At 50.2% G+C, this 23,690-nt stretch overlaps 1 protein-coding gene across 4 annotated transcripts; it reads left to right on the top strand.

The window, feature by feature from the left end:
* On the top strand, positions 1-10,360 carry SLAMF8 (SLAM family member 8). Of its 4 annotated transcripts, XM_043452233.1 has the most exons (6): positions 1-120; positions 592-718; positions 3,187-3,513; positions 7,682-7,987; positions 8,069-8,173; positions 9,934-10,360. In XM_043452233.1, exons 2-6 carry the CDS (start codon positions 679-681, stop codon positions 9,996-9,998), a joined length of 843 nt encoding a protein of 280 aa, XP_043308168.1. In that variant the 5' UTR covers positions 1-120; positions 592-678; the 3' UTR covers positions 9,999-10,360. The 4 variants fall into 4 exon arrangements, with proteins under 4 accessions (XP_043308168.1, XP_043308175.1, XP_043308162.1 ...); XM_043452240.1 differs by having other exon boundaries at positions 49-718; positions 7,688-7,987; XM_043452227.1 differs by having other exon boundaries at positions 49-718.
* Positions 10,361-23,690: the final 13,330 nt, after the last annotated feature.

Here is a 23,690-nt window from a genome sequence, read left to right as displayed (position 1 = left end):
AGTCCGGTCAGCTGCACAGCCCACATAACCACAGCAAGTCCGGGAGGGTGGATGGAACAGCTTGCCTGGTGGAGGATCGGGCACAACGTGAAAGTGTGGAATTGGCAGTTCTGAGAAGAGGTAGCACTGCTTGGCGTGGTTGGAGGGCGGAAGGGCATGGGACGCCAGGCTGGAGAAGCAGGCTGGAGTCGGACTTAGGAGAGCCTTGTATCCTAAGCCAACAGTTTAGTCTTAATCCTGAGGGCAGCTGGAGGCCATGGAAGAATTTTAAGCAGAGGAGAAGTGACAACAGGAATTGCAGTTTACAGGGTTTTCCGTGGCTTCAACAGGAAAGGCAGGGGCAGCCAGGCAGAGTGGGATGCGGAGCTGCCCAGCGAGAGAGTCAGTGAAGAGGATGTTGGCTTGTGCGGGGGCGCTTGCCGTCTGCCTTAGCTAACCATAGGCATTTGAAAGAGGCTGACTTACAAGAATTGGCTCCTGAAAGAGCCCAGCTAAGTCTGAGGCCAACTTCCACTTTCCTCTGGATATTTTCACTTTTGGGGCATCTTGTTCTGAGTCAAGATTCCTCCTTCTGAACATGGGACTTTCCAGAAGGACCACAGCTCCTTCCGTGCATCCACTTGACCTGGGATGTTCTGGATTTGGGTCGTCGAGGGAGTTTGTCTGCCTCGCTGAAGTATGGCTGTGTGGTCTCTGTGGAGTCTGCTTCTCTGGAAAGGTAAGTGGGGCAGGCCTAGCCTCAGAGAACTGAAGGCCCCTCCCCATTCCAAGAGAGAACCCAGGAGCTGAGGAGGGGTAGGGAAGACGGAAGCAAGTTCTTGGGCAGCCTTGAAAGCCAGGCAGGGGTAAAGAAACACAGGATCTTGGGAAGAAGGGTGGAAGCACAAGGAGCCTCTGTGTCCATGAGACATGAGCTGTTTTGTGGTCCAGGGAGGTTAAAACTGAAGCTGGTAGGACCATTGGTTTTGTTAGATATGGTGGTGAGAACGTGAGGGTCTGGCAGCATTCTGAATATGGTCTGAGGGGAGCAGGGGAGAGTAGGGCTCTTGCAGTCTAAGGAGGTCTTTCCAGCTGCCTGTGGGAGAACTGAGCCCCCACCCCAAGGTCTGTGGAAGTGGACACCGAGGAGGGTAAGAGGCAAAAGCAGGTTAATATAGTGCATGCAGCTTCCGGGTGGCCGATAACAGTGTGAGGGCAGAAGAGATCTCAGGTCTCCTCAACACTGGGTGACACCCCTTGCATCCTGTCTGATGCCTGACACCCCCCCACCCCTGATTGGTCAACAAGTGGTCAGTGTGACAAAGGCCAGCAGTGCTAGGCCAGGGGATGAGAGTCGTGGGGTGCAGCAAAGACTCAAGACTCTTCTGTTTGCGTCAGAGACTCGCAGGGCCTTTGAGACGACTTTGTCTGGGTTTCCCACCTGAGTTCCTGGCTCCAAAAATCTGCAAGTGTCAACATTTCTAAACATGTGAAGGAAGTCCTGCCCCAAAGAGGGAATCTGTTAGGTTTGAAAATCTTTCAAATCCTTGGACTTGGGAAGCTAAAATAATTTTTCTGAGTGGTGAAAGTACCACTGACTGAATGGACCCCCTTGTTTTCTGGATGGGATGACAGAAGGGAGGAGAGTGCCCCAGAAGATTGCTCAGTTCATTCATGGCAGAGCTAGAGTAGGATAGAACAGGAGTCTTGACTGACATCCAATGCTACACACTCTGGATGTGGCATCTCCAATGTGCATTAACTCTGGAGCCATCCCCAGTTCGGACTGAGGTGCTTGGGGCTGGCAGGGCAGTGAGATGGACTGGGGACTGGAGTTACAGTGACTGGCTGAGTGGTCATCCAGAATACATCTTCCTAACCAACCTCCCAACACTTGAGTATCTTCCCTATCTGCACTTACTCTGCTCTGCACCCCTGCGCCCACCCCTGAGTCAGGCGCAAGGGAAGTCCTCACCAATTTCATCATGCTGGCTTCTCCTGTATCCTCTTCCTAAACAGCAGTGGTCACAAGGAGCCCAAAGATCAGAAGAGGAACTCAGGGTCTCGTGGGACTTGTAAACAAGCAGTAATATAGAGGGATAAGAGCATTTGTAGAGGTGGCCCCAGGCTGCTATGAGAACACAAAGAGTTTGTAAACAGCAGTGAGGAATAGGGGAGGTTGGGGAGGCGGGAATGCTTCAAGGATGAGCAGAAGTTAGCCAGCAAATGAGTCAGAGTGGGAATTCAAACAGAGGTGTCACCCACACACATCGAACGCGGTATGTTCCCAACAAAACAGCCTCTTGCCATCTCACGTCCATTCTATTTCTCCTTCTCTTCTGGATCATGGAGAATGGTACCCAGTGGGTCCCGAGGACCTGGGAGCCATCCTTGACTCCTCACTCCTTCACTCCCAGATCTAATTTGTTACCAGGTCCCACTGACTACAAGCCTTAACCCCACGTCATCCCTCCCACTTTTGCCCATCCCCATTGCTCCCTTCCATGGTACGTTTCCATCACCCTCCTTGGGATTAGTAGCCAAAGCCTCGGTCTTACCCCACGTCCTCTGCATCCTCCATACCTCTGCGGGAGTTGTCTTTCTAACCATGGATCTAATCACGTCACTCACTTACTTAAAGCCTACCCGAGGCTCCCCATCACTCTAAGGATAAAGCCCAAACTCCAGAGTCGCTTTCGGGGCCCTGCAGGACCTGGCTCCTGCAGACGCTGCAGTGCAATTTCTCACTCCCCCTGCAGAGAACTACTTTCAGTTCCCTTGGTGCACTGAGCTCTCTCACCCTCCGGGCCTTTGCGCTGCTCCTCGGCCTCTAACACTTCCCAATTCCCACTGCAGGCTGCCCTCTGCTTGGCCTAGCCGATTCCCATTCCTCTTTCAAGTCTCAGCTTAACCTTCGCTTCTCTGAGCTCCTCAAGGCCAGGCAAGTTCACCCTATCACCCTACCCATGTTCTCCCAGGGCACCCCTTTCTGCCATTGTGGCAGACTGCCTTCTTAAGAGTCAGAGCTCCACTAGCACGGGGACCGAATTCCTTCCTCGCTGCTTTATTCCCGCCCCGGCACAGTGCACCCTCAGCTTGGGTGGAGGGGGCATGGAGAGAAGGGCCGTCTGCTCCATCGCAGCTCAGCGGAGTGCAGAGAGAGGGACGGTTTGGCGCAGGCAGAGTGATGGAGCTCTGTCCTTCCAGCACTGCTTCCCATGGTCATCGCCAGTGCCCGAGTGCAGGGCCAGGTGGGCGGCTCGGCGCTGCTGGTGGCAGATCACCCTCCCGGCTTCCAAGTCAGAGAGGCCATCTGGAGATCCCTCTGGCCTTCAGAGGAGCTCCTGGCCACGTTCTTCCGGGGCTCCCCAGAGACGCTGTACCACTCGCGCTTCCTGGGCCGAGCCCAGCTACACAGCAACCTCAGCCTGGAGCTGCGCCCACTGGAGTCTGGAGACAGCGGCAACTTCTCCGTGCTGCTGGTGGACAAGCAGGGTCGGGCCCGGAGCCAGACCCTGCAGCTCAAGGTGTACGGTGAGTGTGCCTGATGCAGACCCTCTGCCCCACGCCTTCCCATCCAACTCCGGAAAGGCATCTTGAGTCCTGGGAACTGGGGAGAGCGGAGTTCTAGAAACCTCTGGCCTCTGACCTCACGGCTGGTTCAGGGAACAGTTGCTCCCCCACGCCCACAGGTAAGAAAACTCCTGGGGCTCTCCCACGTGAGTTTCTGGCTGGAGCAGCCAGGCTCTGCCACCGGTGGGACAGCCCTGGTCAGAACTCTACCTCTGTCTTCTTATCTCAGTAGCCTTAGACACAATACTTAGCTGCCTGACACTGACTGTTCTCACTTGTAAAACCAGCACAGTAATATTACCATGTAAATGCCAATAAAGGTAAAATCAGTTGAGACAGCATCTAGGATAGAGGCTAGCCTGTGTGTGTGGGCTAAGTCCCTCAGTCGTGTTTGACTCTTTGCGATCCCATGGATCCCACCAGACTCCTCTGTCCATGGGATTCACCAGGCAAGAATACTGGAGTGTATTGCCATGCTCTCCTCCAGGGGATCTTCCCAACCCAGGAATTGAACCCACGTCTCTTACATCTCCTGCATTGGCAAGTGGGTTCTTTAGCCTTCAAGTCATCAGTTCTAAGATATCAGGTTATAAGATGTGCCATTATTTTATGCACCACAGAAAAGAGACATAAATATTACAATGAAACTATGACACAACATTTTAAATTAAAAATTCGATTTTAATTAAAGTATAGAATTATTTCATATCTCTTTAAAGAACGCTTTTAGCTGTATTGAGAGATTTTAAATTTATATCATTCGTGGGTTCTCTTTATTATGTATTGTTGCAAAATAAACCATCCCCAAATTTACTGGCTAAAAACAACAACTCCTTTTATCTATCATGACTCTGAGTTGGCGGGGCTCATCTGAGCAGCTCCTCTGCTCTACCTGGGTTTGATAGGGTCATTCGTAAAGCTGCTCTCAGCATCTCAGCTGGTTTGACTGAATCCACTGGGGGATGGATGAGCACTTCTTTCCAGCAAATCTACCTCCACCTCCATCAGACCCACTGCCATCACAGCCACCACTACCACATAACCACGTTCACCACCCCACCATCACCTGTCCCACCATGACCACCTCCACCTCTACCCCTTCTCCATCACCCCACCATCACCTGTCCCACCATGACCACTCCACCTCTACCCCCCTCTCCATCACCCTACCATCACCTGTCCCACCATCACCACTCCACCTCTACCCCCCTCTCCATCACCACACCATCACCACTCCACCTCTACCCCCCTCTCCATCACCACACCATCACCACCTCCACCTCTACCCCCCTCTCCATCACCACACCATCACCTGTCCCACCATCACCACCTCCACCTCTACCCCCCTCTCCATCACCCCACCATCACCCCTCCACCTCTCAACCCCCTCTCCATCACCACACCATCACCTGTCCCACGTTCACCACCTCCACCTCTACCCCCTCTCCATCACCCCACCATCACGCTGTCCACCAGTCAACCACTTCCACTCTTAACCCCCTCTCCATCACCACACCATCACCTGTCCCACCATCACCACCTCCACCTCTACCCCCCTCTCCATCACCCCACCATCACCACCTCCACCTCTACCCCCCTCTCCATCACCACACCATCACCTGTCCCACCATGACCACTCCACCTCTACCCCCTCTCCATCCCCCCACCATCACCTGTCCCACCATCACCACCTCCACCTCTACCCCCCTCTCCATCACCACACCATCACCTGTCCCACCATCACCACCTCCACCTCTACCCCCCTCTCCATCACCCCACCATCACCACCTCCACCTCTACCCCCCTCTCCATCACCACACCATCACCTGTCCCCACGTTCACCACCCTCCACCTTCTTACCCCCTCTCCATCACCCCACCATTCACCTGTTGCCACACCATGACCACTCCACCTTACCCTCTCCATACCCTACCATGCAGCCTGTCCCACATCACCACTCCACCCTACCCCTCTCCAATCACCACACCGATCACCACTCCACCTCTACCCTCTCCATCACCACACCATCACCACCGTCCACCTCTACCCCCCTTCTCAATCACAACACCATCACTGTCCCACCATCAACCACCTCCACCTCTACCCCCTCTCCATCACCCCACCATCACCACCTCCACCTCTACCCCCCTCTCCATCACCACACCATCACCTGTCCCACCATGACCACTCCACCTCTACCCCCCTCTCCATCACCACACCATCACCTGTCCCACCATCACCACCTCCACCTCTACCCCCCTCTCCATCACCCCACCATCACCACCTCCACCTCTACCCCCTCTCCATCACCACACCATCACCTGTCCCACCATCACCACCTCCACCTCTACACGGCCACCATATTTTTGCTCGTCAAGATAAAATGGCCTTAGAGTTCCTATTCATCTACCTAGTGGCTTGGAAAAGATGTGTCAGTGACCCCTATTTTAGTAAAACCTCAGAAATTTGGACAGAAACAGGGAAAAGGAACGGTCCCAGTGGAAGAACGGAGAGTAGAAGTGAGAGTTGGGCAAAAGGAAACACTGAGGGAGGGAGAGGAGGTGGCAAATTGGGAAAGAGAGAGACCCTCCCGTGCCCAGAGGGAGATAACGGGGTCATCACTCGGTGAGCCCCTTGGGCTGCTAGCGTGGGACGAAACGGATGCCCACTGCCCTGACCCAGGCTGCACTGTTTGGCAAGCCAAGTTCCGGCTGAAATTCAACACCCTCCTCTCACCTGTTACCCCTGAGCCCAAAGCTCTTGCTCAGTGAACAACCTTCACAACTATAAAGGCAGGCAGGGAGCCTCTCCCCTGTTCTGAGTCTCAGCTGCCGCACATGTGAAATAAGGATGCAGAATGTGATAATACATGCGGCACCCACACCACTAAGCTCTCAAATGCCTTGTTCTCAGCATCTGAATTACAGACTTTAAGGAAATTGCTGTTTTATTGCTTCCAAATACATAGCGTGATTAGAACTAATTGCACAAAGCTGCCAAGCAGCCGTCCTTAGGAGCTCTGCTTTGACAATGGATGAGAATGATTTGAATTAGCAGATCAGTTACCAGAAATGTCAATGGGTGTTTCTACTGTGCCTGATCGTGTTTGGATGCAGCTTGTCCTCTTAAGTAGTGTAAATATCCCCCCCTGTAATCTTTGTTTATACTATTAGCGCACCCAGCAAATCTTTTCTTTTTTCATATCACAAATCCCACCAGATTGAGCTGGCATTAATGAGGTTTTACTCTGCTTGACTCTGGAATGCTGTCAGAGACAGCCCTCCTGTTGTCTTCAGAATGGTCTCCCACTGGCACTCATTGCCATGAGACTCATGATCTACTCATCAACCAATATGGCGGAAGGGAGCCACGGTCTGGACCCCAGGACACCAATTTGGCCAGTGGCCCGGGTAGCCAAGCACCTTGAGAGTGAGGGTTATGGAAATAACAAGGCAGAGCTTCTACCCACTTGTCCGCTCCTTCCCAGCACTTTGCATTCTTGTAATAATTTTCCTAGTTATTCGTAACCACTCGTTAGCATGTCTTCCTCACCACACTTCAAAAGCTCCAAAAGTCCAGGAGTCTGTTTGTTTTTGTGCCTACCTTAATAAACGCTATTGTCTCTCTGATGGACGTACCGTGTATCAGGGAAACACTGTGATACACAGAGGGATACACAAGTGCTTGGAAGGCTCAGAGCTACACCTGGAATATCAGGGAAGGCTTCAAGATCAGAGCAGTAGGCAGTGTGTCCACACTAGGCCTTGGAGGATGGGCAGGAGTTTTCTAGAAGGATGAGAAACAAAAGGCGTATGTGTACAGCTGAGCCATATGGAAGATATGGAAGAGCATGACTCGTTTGGAGAACAGGAAATTAATCGAGATGGGTAAGGAGGGGATCAGCAGGAGGTACAGCTGGAAAGGTTGACATCAACTATTTGATGAAGGATGTTAAATACCAGACTTAGGAATTCAGCTTCTGTCCTGTGGGCAGTGGGAGAAAGACAAGGTTTTGGAGAGACTTAGTCAGAGGCAGCTTCTCGCCCTGCATGGGTCCCAGAGCTGGAGCTGTGGGATCCGCATGCACAGCATCCCTTTAACCCGTGTCGGCTCTGCTGTTCTTGCCCAGATGCAGTGCCCAGACCCGTGGTCAAAGTGTTCATTGCTGTATCAGGGGATGCTCAGCCCCCCAAGACCTGCCAAGTGTTCCTGTCCTGCTGGGCTCCCAACATCAGTGACATAACCTATAGCTGGCGACGGGAGGGCGCTGTGGACCCTGCTATGGAGCCGGGTGGCCTCTTCACGGATGGACAAGTGCTGAGAGTGTCGCTGGGACCAGGAGACAAAGGCGTGGCCTATTCATGCATTGTCTCCAACCCCGTCAGCTGGGACCTGGCCACAGTCATCCCCTGGGAGAGCTGCCACCGCCAGGCAGGTATGCCGAGGGCAGGGGAGCCGTGGTTGAGGGGTGGTGAAGCTTCCGGTCCCCCCATGACTGTGTCGCTTCCATATCCAGCTCCAGGGCGGGCCTCCTACAAAGACGTGCTGCTTGTGGTGGTGCCTGTCTTGCTGCTCCTGATCCTGGCTGGTCTGTCTGCCTGGCACTGGGGCCCCTGGTCAGGTAAGAGTCCTGTGGAGGCCAGGGCTGGGTGGAGGAAGCCAGGTCTGTGGAGGAGGAGGGCGGAGTTCGGACCTCCTCTTATTTAGGCTTCACATGCTCTGCCCTCCTTACCTCTCCCACATCGTCTCTTGGCCCTCTCCATCGAATATTCTGGTCTTCCTTCAGACTGGACTATTTGAAATTCCTTTAGCAGTTTTCCAATGTGCTACTCTCTCAAGTGCCTCTGTAGGCATTTGCACATTCTACTCTCTCTGTCTGGAAAATACTTTCCATGGTTTCCCGCCCAGCTTGCTTTCTTCACTTGGCAGTCAGCTCCACCATCCTCACGGCATGCCACCTCCAGGAAGCCTTCTGGAACTCCTCCTGCACACCCAGCCTGGGTCTGTGCCCCGCCTTGACTCTCCAGTGCTCACCCCAGTCACGACACCTACTGCCCTCACTGTCCGTGGAGCTCTCAGCCCTCGAAAAACAAACTCTGGGTCACCTCCAGGCACCTAGCAAGGGTTCCTGGAACACAGCTGGTATCGATAAAGCTGTGTTGGGTGTAAGTCTGGATGAGACTCAACCCTTTCTTGTCAACCATCCTAGGAAATGCTCCCTGAGAGAAGCACCTCTCTGGGCGGGGGCTCACAGGGCTTCCTTTCCCAGGAAAAGAGAGGAGGCGCTCTGGGTTCTGAGGTCCATGGCCAGTCCTGGGATGTGCTGCCCCTGAGAGAACTGTCCTTGCTGACCTGGGCCTCCTGGATATGTCCATCCTAGGCTGTCTGGGCTGGTCCCAGGATGAAGAGAGTGGGCCAGCAAGGAGAAGGAAGCATAAGACCCTGTTGCAGTGGCTGTGTCCTCAAAGGCAAGAGTCTTGGCCAGCGGCTGAGCATGCAGCTGGGCCGCCAAGCTGGCTCCAGCATATTCTTTCCACTAGCAAAGGAGGGAGGAGGGGACAGCTGAGGTCACACTCCATCCAGGGGCCCTGTCTCCGCTTGAGAGGGTCTGGCCTGGCCCTTTAGCCCAAAGAGTCCCCAAGATTCATGATAAGAAGGTAGAAGCCAGGAAAAGAGCAGCTTTTTGTTTTAACAGTTTTATTGGTCTATAATTCACATATCATATAATTCATACATTTAAAGAGTAAAACTCAACGGCTTTTATTACAGTCACAGAGTTGTGCATCCATCACCACACTCAATTTGAGAACACTCTCATTACTCCAAAAAGAAATTCCCAAGCCCCTTGGCCGTCTCTCCCTAACCCCCCTTTCCCTTCCAGCCCCAGGCAATCACTAATCTCCTTTCTGTCTCTAGACTGCCTATTCGGGACAGTTCATGTAAATGGAATCATAAACTGTGTGGTCCTCTGTGACTGATCTCTTTCACTTAATCTGATGCTTTCGAGGCTCAGAAAAGAGCAGCTTTGTCCACCCAGAAGGGGCAGAGAGAATTCGACTGTCTGGGAAGTGGAAAGGCTGCATTCAGGGCATCTGGAAGCCAGCCCTGGCTCGGTCGTGTGGCTTCTGCCAGTCATTTAACTGGGTCTGTCCCAGCTCTAAGGTTCTCTGCCTTCTACAGCTACATGTAAGCCGCAGTTGCAGAGGAAGACTAGACGTTAGGAAGACCTTCCTATCCTTGAAGCATCTCCTTTTCCAGGGTCTTAGAAAACCAGGAGAGATATCCCTTTGCCCAAGATGATCTTGGACCAGGACAGTTAGGATTCAGGGGCCTTGGGTACAAACACTGGAGGAGTTACCTTCTTTCTGATCTCCTTGCCAGGGAAGAAGAAAAAGGAAGTCTGTGCTGATGAAGTAGATCAAGAGACAGAGAGCCCCCTCGTGTAGGGTCTGCCGTGAGCAATGCCTGGACCGTGAGCACTGCCTAGCCACATGATGGTCTGGAGTGTAGCTGGTGCCTGGAAACCACCTTGGACCTGGGACCTCCCATGAGACTCCTGTACCACCTCCCAGGAGTGGCCCGGGCAGTTGGCACAACCTTCCACACCCTCCCCCTTCTCTCTCTCCTGGTACATGTTCTGACCCTACTCTGGGCAAGATGGGCCTAGCAGGACATCTCTTCAAGAGCACCAGAAGTTCTCCAGGATCCATAGATTGATTATCCATAGCACTCACTACCCCTCCACTGTTCATGAAGTATTGTTGTGGATTTGTTCCCTTTAAAATACATGTGGAAATCCTAAACCCCACCCCCAATATTTCAGAATATGACTGTGTTTAGAGATAGGGCCTTTAAAAAGATAATTAAGGTTAAAAGAGGTCACTGAGATACCCTAAGTTGATATGACTGGTGTCCTTACAAGAAGAGGGAGAGACACCAGGGAAACATGCACACACAGAAAACCGTGGAAGGACAGAGAAGGAAGCCCTCTGAAAGCCAAGGAGAGAGGCCTCAGGAGAAACCAAGGTGCTAACACCTTGGTCTTGGACTTCCAATCTCCAAGAATGAGAAAATAAATTTCTGTAAGTCACCCGTTCTGTGGTATCTTGTTTTGGCAGCCCTAGAAGACTAATACAACTATTAACCAGCCAGCATCAAAGGATTACCTCCAACCCGAGTCCCAGCCTCTAAAAGACATTAGAAAAATCACCCACTTCCAGTCCCAACCCCAGCCCCTGTTATCTGAGACCCTGATGGTTCCCCCAAGCCAGGGAATTATCATAAGAAAAGGTCTAGAACCTGATGAAGAGAAATGGGGATCAAGGGTTTCTCTTTCTGGCCTTGAAGGACTTGCAGGTCATCCAAATTCATGGTCCTCATAGGTAATTTACAGTTCTAGATGATCAAGGAATGGTTGACATCTCTCGCTTGGGATGGGTGACATTTTGCAGGTAACATAGTTTTAATTGACATCTTCACCCTCAAGGCTGACTATCATGCCTCCTGCAGGAGCTGGGGTGGGGAGGAGGGGTTGAGATTCTCTCCTCACTGTCTAGCACAGTGATCAGAAAAAGAGGGATTAAATTTGCCCCAGCCATGGGACTTCCCTGGCAGATTAGTGGTTAGGGCTCCATGCTTCCACTGTAGGAGGCACATGCTCAATCCCTGGTTGGGGAACTGGGATCTCGTAGGCTGTGCATAGTCAAAAAATAAAAAATTGCCCAGCCAACAGGAAGTTCTTGCACAACTTTAAGAAAAGCAGCTCAGCTCAGAATGAGTGTCTCTGTCTGACACTAAGAGAGGGAGGATCCAGGAAAAGCTAAGCAGAAGGGAAACTATGGAGGGAAAGTGTTCTGAGGCATCCTCGTATCTGTCATGTTCATCTTCAGATGCAAACGCAGACAATCCACCCAAGTTCAAGGGACTCTCCACTCAATGGAAAGATGTTCAAGGTCACTTCAAAAGGAGCGCATGTGGAATGGAAGGTATTAGTGCAGCCATCTTTGCAAAACACAGCCTGCCACTGAGCAGTTCTATCCAGAAAAGCTCTGGAGTACTGTCACTGGAAAAAACAAAAAACAGAATTGAAGAGCTAAACTTACACTTCTTGTTCAGTCGCCAAGTCAGTTCTGACTCTTTGAGACCCCAGCTCACCAGGCTTCTCTGTCCCTCACCATCTCCTGGAGTTTGCCCAAGTTCATGTCCCATGAATTGGTAATACTATCCAACCATCTCATCCTCTGTCACCCTCTTCTCCTTCGGTCTTCCATCTTTCCCAGCATCAGGGTCTTTTCCAGTTCACACCAGGTGGCCAAAGTATTAAAGCTTCAGCTTCAGCATCAGTCCTTCCAAACAGTATTCAGAGTTGAGTTTCTTTAAGATTGACTGGTTTGATCTCCTTGCTTTCCAAGGGATACTCAAGAGTCTTCTGCAGCAGCACAGTTTGAAAGCATCAGTTCTTCTGTGCTCAGCCTTCTTTATAGTCCAACTCTCACAACTGTACATGACACTTAGGAATTAGTAAATGGTAAGATTCAGAGTTCCTCCCAGGTGTAACAGGACTTTTTTCTGGGACCTCACTCAAGTCTTGATGATAGAGGAAGGAAGCATTGAAGAAACAGGGGTAGATTTTGAAGTATTTTCCCAGGGATGCTTCAATCCCTCCTCTCAGGATGTCAACTCTGTGCAAGGAGCCTCCCTCTTCTTCCCAGTTCCTGGGCAGTCACTTCACCTTGGACAAATGGTCAGCTCGACTGGACTCTAGAGTCACATGACCACTCCTCCACTCGACTGGTCCCGGAATTTCCCTGTCTGTTGGCTCTGCTCAGAGGTCCTCTGCTGCTCAACAGCTTCACCCAGACCTCATGCTTCTCCTGCATCCACTTCTCCTTCATCACCTTCTTCCAAGTCCACATGAACGGTGCATATGGCCACAGCAGCTAACACTGCTCCCACCAGCCCCCCAGGGGCATTCCCCTTGCCTGGTCACTGAGTCATGCAAAACTGGCTTTGGTCTCTATAACTGATGTGAAAGAGAAAGCCCAGGGCCTAGCAATGAACCACGGAGGTCGTATGGGGGAAACACACGCACACCACTCGCCTTCTCTCTTGCCTTCATCTCTGGGGCCTCGCCTCAGATCAGAGCAGCTCTGGATGAGGTGGAGCTCACAGTTCTCCCTTCACACAGTAACCCTTGGTGACTTCACGTAGGTGGTGGTTTTGTAGAGTGGTACACCAAAGCCTTTGAACAAATCCATGCTGCTCAAATCAACAGAGGTTCCCATCCCCGGTGACTCACTTGCCCACCAGTGGACTAATTAACCAGCTACTGAAAACCTCAAAGCACTTCTGTGAGAAGAGTGTTTGTGTTGATCAGCATTGGGGTTGACATCACATAAGAACAAATACTGAGGGCACAGAATGTGCTGGGTATACTTCAAGGCACTGGGGAATCAGTAGTGAATAAAACAATGTCTTTCCTTCATGGAATCTATATTCTAGATAATACAAGTAAGCACATTCACGTGTGGACAGGCTTTGTTAAAAAATTAAGACAGTAGATGGCAGAGTAGATGACAAGAGAATGGTGTGTTGGGGAGAAGGGGACCTCAGAGAACAAATGGGCTGATGTATGAACAGAAGTCCAAACGCAGTGGGGTAAGCCACGAAGTGGCTGGGTAAGGAACATTCCAGAAAGCAGAAGATACAAAGGCCCTGAAGTGGGATCATGATTGGGGTTTACGAAGAGCAGAGCAGAGGCCAGGGCAACTGGGTCAACAAAAGGGGGAGGCGAAGGAAAAGGGAGGGCCAGGGTGATGGTGCAGGGCCACAGCACTTGGGATTTTGTGGTCTTCAGAACATCCTGTCCCTGGGATTACGAAGCCGGAGGGCCCTCTTCTGTTTGAGGGTCAGAGTCCTCCCAGAATGATTTTGGCATCGTCATCTCTAGTAGGCTCATTGGCAAAGCAGAATCCTCTCCAAATCTGCATTTGTTTTTCCTTGTTCTCCTTGTATTTCCCGTGAGCAAGAGCCTTCGCACCTGTCCTTCTGTGTAAATACAAGAACCACTAAGGAAAGGAGTCATGTGCCACAAAGTCAGAGAGAATGAGTGTGGGGAGCAGAATGGCAAAAGGGAAGGGCCAGAGACACATTCTCACCAGTGGAGATATGAGCACCCAATGCCTCATTTAAAGAGCAACAACCAAAAAAAAAAAAAAAATTGGGGAGAAGGAAGGAGAGAGGGGCAAGATAAAGGTAAAGAATTTAGAAGTACAAACTACTGTGTATAAAATAAATAAGCTACAAGGATATACCGTACAGCACAGGAAAGTATAGTCATTATTTTAGAATAACTTTAAATGGAGTATAACCTATAAAATATTGAATTGCAGTCTTGTATACTTGAAATATATTATAAATCAACTATACTTCAATTTTAAAAATTCATCAATTAAAACCAACCACTGCAAATGTTAACACCATCTCTGGCAAATCTTTCTTCTGTGTTTATCAAGAAGTAGCACGTGTTCAGTTCTCGGCACTTGGCTACTTACTGGTCTTTGGGGGAAGCACCATCTCCCGTCAGATATGACTCCATGGCCCCCTGCATCTGTTCTGCAGGCAGCTTGAAGGAGGGCCTCTAAAACACATCATATAGCCCTGGATTCAGGGAGTTTTAGTGGGCTGTGCACTGGTCAACGTGGGTCCCATTGGCCAGGAGGCTGAGCACACGGGTAAGGAGTGGAGATACCCTACTGCACCACTAACCCAGGTCTGGTTCTGGGAGCCACACCTCCAGGGCAATACTGGAAAACTCATGTCCACAGGAGAATAACCAGAATGGTGAAAAGTCTAGAAACCTCATCATATCAGACATGATTAAAGAAACTGGTCATGTTTAGCAAGAACAGAAAACTCAAGGCCAACATGTGAAGAGCTCTCACAGAAGCCTGGTTGTGTAAGTGAACACATGGAACATGTCTCTGCGAGGCAGATATTGACTCATATGAATAATAGGATCTTAAACCTGGAAGGAAACTTTGTGGTTACTCAGTTCAAGTTTTTCATTTCTCAGGTGGAAAACCAAGACCCAAAGAGACTGTTACTCTCTAGAGTCACATAACTAGTAGATGGTAGAGTCAGAGTTAGCTTTAGGTTATCTAAATCAGCCAAGCCACTTACCTGCACCATACTCCCAGGGAAGAACTTAATAACAAATGGAGAAATCCAAACATGAAATGATCTGTTCCAATGAACATGCTGAAGCAGAAACCATCTCAGAGTAATATTATAGACCAGAGACTTTTCAGATGAGGTGGGAAGTTGCATTAGATTGGGAATGACAAATACGTGGTACATATATCCAGACTTCTGCCTTCCATGACCATGTCAAATCCAGAGAATTAATTATGACACGCTTTTCCCACTGAGTCTTTATGCAACACTCATGTAACTCTGACCAATCAATTGAAGCTGGAAGCCAAGATGCCATTCCTGCCCTAGACAAACCATAGGATCCTCCCAACAACATTAAGTTCCTCCCAGTCTTAAGAATAAATTCTAAGTTAATGAATGAGTAAACAGTGGGGAAAATGTATGATGAAAGGATTCTACCAAGGTGTCAAAAACAAGTCATGCTTCCCATAAAGAATATTTACTCTAACTTGCCTGCTTCTGCCATTTTGCTAAGTATGTGCTCAGGAAATGCATCAGAACTGAAAAAGAGAGACGGGTCAGAAGTAGTAATGCTATCGGCAGGAAAGCACAAAACAACAGGACATCAGCCAAATAAGTGAATGTAATACATGTAGCATTTAAAAAATCGCATTCTTCAAAATATTTAAGAATAATGGGATGCTATCTTCAGATGCAAGTAGCAGAAACCAACTCTGGTTCTAACTAAGGCAGGAAAAAGAATTTATTAGAAACTTGTGGGTAGCTCAGTGTCATAGTCAGTTTAAGCTGCTATAAAAGAATACGACAGTCTAGGTGGCTTATAAACACCAGAAACTGATTTATGTTTCTGGAGGCGGGGAAGGCCAAGATCAAGATACCAGCAGATTCAGTGTCTGGTGAGACCCAGACTTCCCGGGTCACAGACAGCTGTCTTCTTGCCGTGTCCTCACATGGCAGAAGAAGTGAGGGATCTCTCTGGGGTCTCTTTTTAGGGGCACTAATTCTATTGCTGAATGTCAACCCACTTCAGTATTTTTGCCTGGAAAATTCCATGGACAGAGGAGCCTGGTGGGCTACAGTCCATGATGTCCCAAAGAGCTGAACATGACTGATCACACACGCACAGTTCTATTCCTGAGGGTTCCATCCTCAGCACCTAATCACCTCCCAAAGTTCTCACCTCCAAACACCATCACACTAGGGATTAGGTTTCAGTCTACAAATTTGGGGGAATATAAACGTTCAGTCTATAGCACTCAGAGAACTAAAGAAAATCCTGACCAACCTGGCCTTGGAAAGGATGAAGCCAGGAGGCCCTGGAGAGTGTAGGCCTCAGGACCACCTTCTTAGGAGATACCATGGAATAAATCTGTCCTGTTTTCTGTTCCCGTGTTACTCGCTAAAGATTAAAACTCCCAACAGAAGAGTGAGCTGGCCTTGGTTCTGGGGCAAAGGGCCAGTTCTTCCTATGCTTCCAAGTTCTGATATGAAACCCCAACAGTCCAAGATTTCTAGCCTTCCAGGCCATTTTGAAGGTATAGGTAGGTGTCAAAGGAAGAAGATAGGACATGTTTTATGTAACTATTTGTTAGCTTTATTTATCATTACAAAAATTAACAGTGGGCCTGAATATGGGGACCCCTCTCACTGGACTTTGTTTTCTGTTTATTTATTTACTTATTTATTTGCTGTGCCAGATCTTAGTTGCAGCATGCAGGCTCTAGTTCCCAGACCAGTGATTGAATCCAGGACTCCTACATTGGGAGCTCACAGTCTTAGCCACTGGACCACAATCAGTTTTTCCTGTTGTGATTCCCATCCAGCTCCTGAGCTGAGACCCTCCGCCTGCCGCCCCATGATGAACAGCAAGCCCCAGCTCACACTGCAGCATCAAACTGTTCTGGAATCATGTGGAGGAACAACAGCCCCTAATTTCCTGCAGGACTGAGCCATGTGTCTCCAGCTCATCACTCAGCACCTCTCTTGTGGGCAGCTACCACGCCAGAGATGCTGGGAATACAGCTGTGAGTAGGACAGACAGAGAGTTCTGCATCCAGGAAGCTTGCCATCTAATTGAGAGAGAGAGACATGAAACAAACACACACAAATATTTAATTAAAACTGTGCTGAGCTCTAGAGAGGAAAAGAACTGAACATTGTGAGCAAGAATAATGAAGGAGAAGGATAGAGCTGGTAAGGGGCAACCCCCAGGGCCTTGTCTGAGGAGGGACATTCCCTCTGAGACCGGCCTGGACAATACTTAGTGATGCAAAGTAGGGAGGTCCTCCACACAGAGGATAAGAGAGCTGGAAACCCTTCTAGAAAGACCTTGGCATATACGAATGTCTGAAGGATGGAGAGTAATGAACAAGGGGGACTCTGGGAGAAGACAGCAGAGATCAGAGCACGCAGGGTCTGGTAGGACATGGTGGTATTTAAAATTTAATTCTTAAAGTAAAAGGAGGCCACTGAAGAGTTTTAAGAAGGGAAATGACATAATCAGACTTACATTAACCAGACTTACATTTTTAAAAATTCCATCTGGGGGCCTTGTGAAGAATGGATTGCAGGGACGGCGGGGGAGTGGTTTGGGGGGAGGAGGGTGAGAAGATGAAGTTAGTGCAGGGATCCTGGCAAGATGCGATGACAGCTTGGAATTGAGGTGCACAAGCGCAGGGGGTTGGGTGGAGAAGTGGATGGACTAGAGAAATATCTAGGAGCTAGAGCAGACAAAGTATGTGAAAAGTGTTAATAGTTCAGTCGTGTCCGACTCTGTGCGACCCCATGGACTGTAGCTCACCAGGCTCCTCTGTGCATGGGATCTCCCAGGCAAGAATACTGGAGTGGGTAGCCATTCCCTTCTCCAGGGGATCTTCCCAACCCAGGGATTGAACCTGGGTTGCCCACAATGCAGGCAGATTCTTTTCTGTCTGAGCCACCACAAGATTTTGGGATATGTGAGGGGTACCTGGGCGGGATATCTGACCTGAGGAACAAGGCAGGCAGAGGTGCCACTTACCCAAACCAGAAATACAGAAAGAAGGGCAAGTTTAGGGGGAAGTTAACTGTCCCTTGGGCTTCCCTGGTGGTTCAAAGGTTAAAGCATCTGCCTGCAATGCAAGAGACCAGGGTTCGATCCCTGGGTCGGGAAGATCCCCTGGAGAAGGAAATGGCAACCCACTCCAGGATTCTTGCCTGGAGAATCCCATGGACGGAGGAGCCTGGTAGGCTACAGTCCACGGGGTCGCAAAGAGTCAGACACGACTGAACGACTTCACTTTCACTTTCTTCACTTAATTGTCCTTTAATTATCAGGGAATAGGACTTTAAAAGGAACAAGACATTTGGAGGCTGAGCAATGTATTGTGTGAAATCATGTGAAAATAAAATGCTCAAATGTAGGTAATTTCAAACAATGCAACCTTATAATTTAAATGTAAATTGATTTAAGGAAGAGAAGCCATTGATCCCTCTTCCCTGGCTCCACTCCCTCTCAGGACAGCCGTTTCATGCCTGTAACTAGTAAATTCCTCCATTCAGATCCAGAATTACATTCTAGACCCCAACACAAACCTGAGGTTGCAGGGACAGGAAGACATCTCAGCAGACAGGGCCTCCCACAGGGCGCTCGGCACAGACTGCCCCGGCTGATCCTGTCCTGGTTTGTTTCTCCGCCCCCTGGCCTGAGTCCTGCCTACTCACTCCAGAAAGCCCTGAAACATTTGAGACTCGAGGTTGATAATGATGAGGGTGAGCTGGAGATGCCTCACTGGCCGTGAGGGGCCACCCTGGACCCCAACACTCTCTGAATGCAGCCCACCCTACAGCATTCAGAGTCCCACCTAGATTGTCCCGGGGGAGCCCCGATGAGGTCTCAGGAGAGCCTTTCCAAGCAGAGCCAGTGTCCTGGTCAGAGAAGAGCAGCTCATCACTCACTCCACAGGAGTCATTGCCAGACACCATGATTGTCCTGCAGAGATCAGTCTCACCAACCAGCTCAGGGCATCCTTTCTCATGGGGGCAGTGGAGGGTGGGGCACAGGAAAGGGGACTTGGAGAGGAGCCCCCTCAGATCAGGCTGGCTGGGGAAAGGAGAGCTTCCCAGGACGGAGACCAGTGCCTGCCAGCAGGGGGCTCTCAGCCCCAGAGTTGGAGCAGGGTCAACGCAGAGACCATTTTGGGTACCTAGTGCTCTGAACCCGGAATGATCCTTATCTTTCCGAAGGGCCAGTGGGTACCTACGCAAAAGGAGGCCAAGAGTTGGGGGCAGCGTGAGTCAGGGCCTTGGGGTCGGGATGCTCTTAGGCTGGGAGAGGAGGGTACTAGTGATCTGCTGTGCGCCATCCCTTGAAGCTGTGGCCATCTGGCCATCATCACTGGCCGCAGTAAAAATCCTTCCCCTGACACACAGTCTCCTCTGAGACTGTCTGAGCACCCAATTTGAGGGACACACAAACATCTCATCACCAAATTGCCTCTCTTTCTCGGGGGACCGACATGGCTTTAATGCTGCCATCACAGCACAGCCTCGTTCCTGGAGAACTGGGTCAGCCAAGTCCTTTATGCTAAAGCTAAGAAGAAGTCGGGGAAGTCTGGGAAGATGGAGAGGAAGCTGGAGTGTTGGACAGATGAGGCTTCACGGTCATTTTCAGCAGAAGACATAAGGCCCTCAGTCTGGAGTGCGGAGGACACACCCCTTACTGGGGAGCATAGCCGCTGACACACAGCCCACCGCCCCTGCCCCCAGCCCCACCCTGGGAGTCCTTAAGATGGAGATGACTCAGCAATTGGCAGCCCCAGCCCACACCCTCCATTCCAGACAGGCCCAGGCTTTACCTGTCCCTGAATCCGACAAGCTCGTGCACTCTGATCATTTTTGCAGGTTCTTCCTCTACCTCCCAGACTAGAACATATCCCTTTATCCACCTTGTTCTCCAATCGAAGTTTTGAAGTCCAGCCCTAGGCACTCCTTCTCTAAGAAACCTTCCTTCAAGGGATCTCAGAGCATCACCTCTCCCAGCTTCGCATGAAAGTGAATCAATAGTCATGTGCATCACTCTTCAATTTTTCCAAATGGATTCATGATCTCCCTAGGGAGGCTGGGAGATCCTGGAAGGGTTTAATGCCCTGGTCCTACCACCGACACACAGTAAGCTGTAATGCATTAAGTGGTTAATGCAGAAGCTGGGGACATACAGGCGGACAAGTGACCACGCTTCAGACATGCCCTCAGCAAGGAAGCCAAAAGTGTCCAGTTGGAAGATTCTATGTCACCCTGGCTTCCCCATTGAGAATAAGTGCAGGGGACAAAGTGGGGAAGCGGGGGGATGCGTGGAGTCACTATCGCTGTAACCCAGGCAAGAGATGATGGTGGCTGGGAGCCGGCAGATAACAGTGGTGGACAAGAGGCTGGTCAGTGTCAGATCCACTCTGAAGGGGGACAGTTCCTAACAGATCGGATGTGTTGGGGAGACAGGTGAGGGTAAGAAAGGTTTTAAGGAAAGACATAGTGGCTATCAACTGCAGTGGGCAAGATGCTGGGGGAAGTGGATCAGGGGCAGGGTTTGGGGCATGCTGAGTTTGAGATGTCTGTTACATATCTAAGTAGGTAGGGGAGTGTGCAATGTGGGAGAGAGGCCTGGCCTGGGTGGATAAATTTGGGGTTTGTAGGCATATCGATTTTATTTATATATTTGGGGTATACTATTTTTTATTTACATTATTTTTCAAACAATGACCTTAAGTATATACTGGCCATACATTCAGATTTGATATAAAGATAAATGGACAGGCAGTTCTCAAGGTACAATGTATTCAACAATTAGAGACAATCTAGGGGATGGTATAACTATATATAACTCTACACACTCAGGAACACAAGTATACGGCCAAGCTATGCAATTGAAGGAAAGACCACAGCCATTCAGGACTGAAAAGAGGTCATTGGGCATATCCATTTTAGATGGATGGATAGATAGAAAGGAAGGGGCCAACTGGGAGATGATTCCCACCCTCCTTCCTCACTTTCTCTAACTGAGTGGTACATTCCTAGAAAGGCTAACGGGTATTGAAAGGAAGGAATCTTATTTCCCCACAGGAACAATATTATCATTGCAGATCAGGCTCATGCCCAAGAATCTGTTGCTCAATTTTTTAATTGCAGGAATCTATTTCCACAAGTCCTTAATAAACTGAACGGGAAGCCTGCACACTGTACAGGAAAGAGCTTCCTAAAGCCTGTCAGTCCAAGGAACAGGGGCACCTTGATCTGTTCGGTAGAGCCATGCCTGATGTCCACTTGCCCTGGTCTAGGGAGGCCTGCAGCATCACTGGGAGATTTCCCAGGTCCTGCCTGACTCTGCTTATTGGCTTCCAGGCCCTTTTAGGGAGGACAGTTTTCACATGCACTTTGGAGAAGGATCTCGGGGGATATTTGTGGGTTTCTCCATCACGTGCCCCTGAAGTCATCGGGGGCATTGGCTATTGTCACCCCAAGTTGGGGGAAGAGCTGATTGTCTGAGTGTCATTCATCACACTAAGTTCAAGGCAGGTCAGCTCATGGAGAGATTCTGAACTCTTGAAAGGAGTAGATGTTGAGAAAAGAGGTGACACAGACCTGCCCTCAGTGGAAGCCTAGTCTGACAGATGTGAGAGGATGACAGGACATTCCCAGGACAGGCCAGAGATGGCAAAGTCAGCACCACTTCCCTTTATCTGGGAGAATGCAGTCATAGAACAGGACACAGTTAGGCCGCCTTTCTGAAGAACTGATGCAGGATGAGAAAGAGGATGTGAGAAGAGGAGAGGGTTACAGGCAAGGAAAACAGCCTCTACCAAGGGACTGAGTCCAGGTGGGGGTTGGGACCTAGCCGGGGTTGGGAGCTGAATCCAAGCATTGCAAGGGGAGCCACTTGGAAGTTCAGGCAAGTCCCAGCAGGGAGGGCAGGCACCCCATGGCTGCAAGAGGCATCCAGGCAGAAGGTGGGCGGCGGGGAGGGGTGCCCTGACCAGGAGGTGTCTGTGGGGGCTGACAGGCAGCAGGTGGGGCCTGGAGCACACTGAAGGGGCTCAGTTTCAAGATGGAGCTGCTTCTCCCGAAAATGTTGAAGAAAAACTCCATGCCCTCTGCTGGAAGGGTCCCTCCTCAGCTCTGGGAGAGCTGTGTGAATACTCTGCTGGAGGGGCCATCAGATCAGTCCTTCACAGCGAGCCACAGTCTGCACTGGGCCCAGGGAGGCAGTCGACGTGGCCCGATTCCCAGGAGCCGCGAGCAGGCAGACGTGAAAGGTCATAGGAGGCACACCCTGGTCCCGGGAGGTGGCCCTGATGATCCTGGAAGCTCACCCTCAGGCCTGGCTCGGGCCCTGCTGAGCTTGTGTTTCAGGTGCTTCCTGTTATTATTAGTATCACTATTACTCAGGAGGATTGCTGTAAATATTAAATATGTGCACATGCATTCCAGGATTCAGAGGCAGGGCCTGGCTCTCCTGCTTTACTACTTGCCGGTCCCTGGGCTGCTCACCTAATCCCCTAGATGGTGAGCATCTCCAGACTCAATCCCAAGGCTTCATTCTCCTCCCTTATTCCCCGTCCAGGTGGACCTCCCACTACCTCAGCCTCCAACCTCTACCTCTGTGTGGTTAAATCGCTGCCTCCAGGTCTGCCCTCCTCTGAAATTACATATTGAGGACTAGGGGCTTGGGATCAACCATTTGCAGAGCCCCTACTATGTTGTGTCCAACTCTTTGCGACCCCATGGACTATACAGTCCATGGAATTCTCCAGGCCAGAAGACTGGAGTGGGTAGCCTTTCCCTTCTCCAGGGGATCTTCCCAACCCAGGGATTGAACCAATGTCTCCCGCATTGTGGGAGACTATCAGCTGAGCCACAAGGGAAGCCCAAGAATACTGGAGTAGGTAGCCTATCCCTTCTCCAGTGGATCTTCCTGACCCAGGAATCGAACCAGGATCTCCTGCACCGCAGGCAGATTTTTTACCAACTGAGCTATGAGGGAAGCCCCTACTATGTACCAGGCTCTGTTAAAACCATGTCACACAAAATAGCCTCTTACTACTCCATTTTACAGATGAAGAAACTGAGGCTTTAGGAACTTATTAATAATGAGGAACCCAGGGCTGTCTGACTCTAAAACTAGGGCTTTTTCTTATGTTGTTGTTTAGCTGCTTAGTTGTGTCCAACTCTTTGCGACCCCATAGACTACAGCACGTCAGGTTTCACCAACTTCCGGAGTTTGCTCAAACTCATATCCATTGAGTCAGTGATGCCATTCAACCATCTTATCCTCTGTTGTCCTCTTCTCCTCCTGCCCTTGATCTTTCCCAACATCAGGGTGTTTTCCAATGAGTCAGCTCTTCACATCAGGTGGCCAAGGTACTGGAGTTTCAACTTCAGCATCAGTCCATCCAATGAATATTTAGGGTAGATTTCCTTCAAACAAGGATTGACTTGTTTGATCTCCCTGCTGTCCAAGGGACTCTCAAGAGTCTTCTCCAATACCACATACGTGGGCATGACTAAATCATAAATATTTACTACAAGTTTTCTTCCTCCTTCCTTTCTTTCTTTTCTCCCCAAGCTAGCCAATATGGGTCCACCATCACCTCACACTCAGTTGCTATAAAAATAAATTCAACAGTTTCACCTTCATCCCCTTCTGCTAAGTGTCCTGCCTTTGTCAAGGGCTTTGGTCTCCTCCCTAACAGTGTTCCATCCTGCTGTCCTTCTAAAATACACCTGGAATAAAATAAGTAAAATAAATCCAGGAAGGCTGCTGAGGGCAATGGCCACAGGTGGCAGATGGCTGGCAGAAGGCTGTTTTGTCGGCTCCCTGCTGGCAGGCACAGTGATCCGGCCCATGTTCTTCTAGATCCTCCAAAACCACCACCATCTCCTCGCCTGCACCATTCCACGTCTCTCAACGCTCTTTCCCTTACAGCGTGTTC

Source organism: Cervus canadensis, chromosome 2 (assembly GCF_019320065.1).
Source record: "Cervus canadensis isolate Bull #8, Minnesota chromosome 2, ASM1932006v1, whole genome shotgun sequence".
Classification (NCBI taxonomy): domain Eukaryota; kingdom Metazoa; phylum Chordata; class Mammalia; order Artiodactyla; family Cervidae; genus Cervus; species Cervus canadensis.
The sequence above is the reverse complement of the archived record's forward strand: the minus strand, read 5'-3'. Positions and strand labels throughout refer to the sequence as shown.

Coding starts and splice junctions, on each gene's coding strand:
- SLAMF8 (XM_043452233.1), top strand. CDS start 679: ATGGCTGTGTGGTCTCTGTGGAGTCTGCTTCTCTGGAAAG. Junction 3,514..7,681: donor CCTGCAGCTCAAGGTGTACG/GTGAGTGTGCCT, acceptor GTTCTTGCCCAG/ATGCAGTGCCCAGACCCGTG. Junction 7,988..8,068: donor GAGCTGCCACCGCCAGGCAG/GTATGCCGAGGG, acceptor TTCCATATCCAG/CTCCAGGGCGGGCCTCCTAC.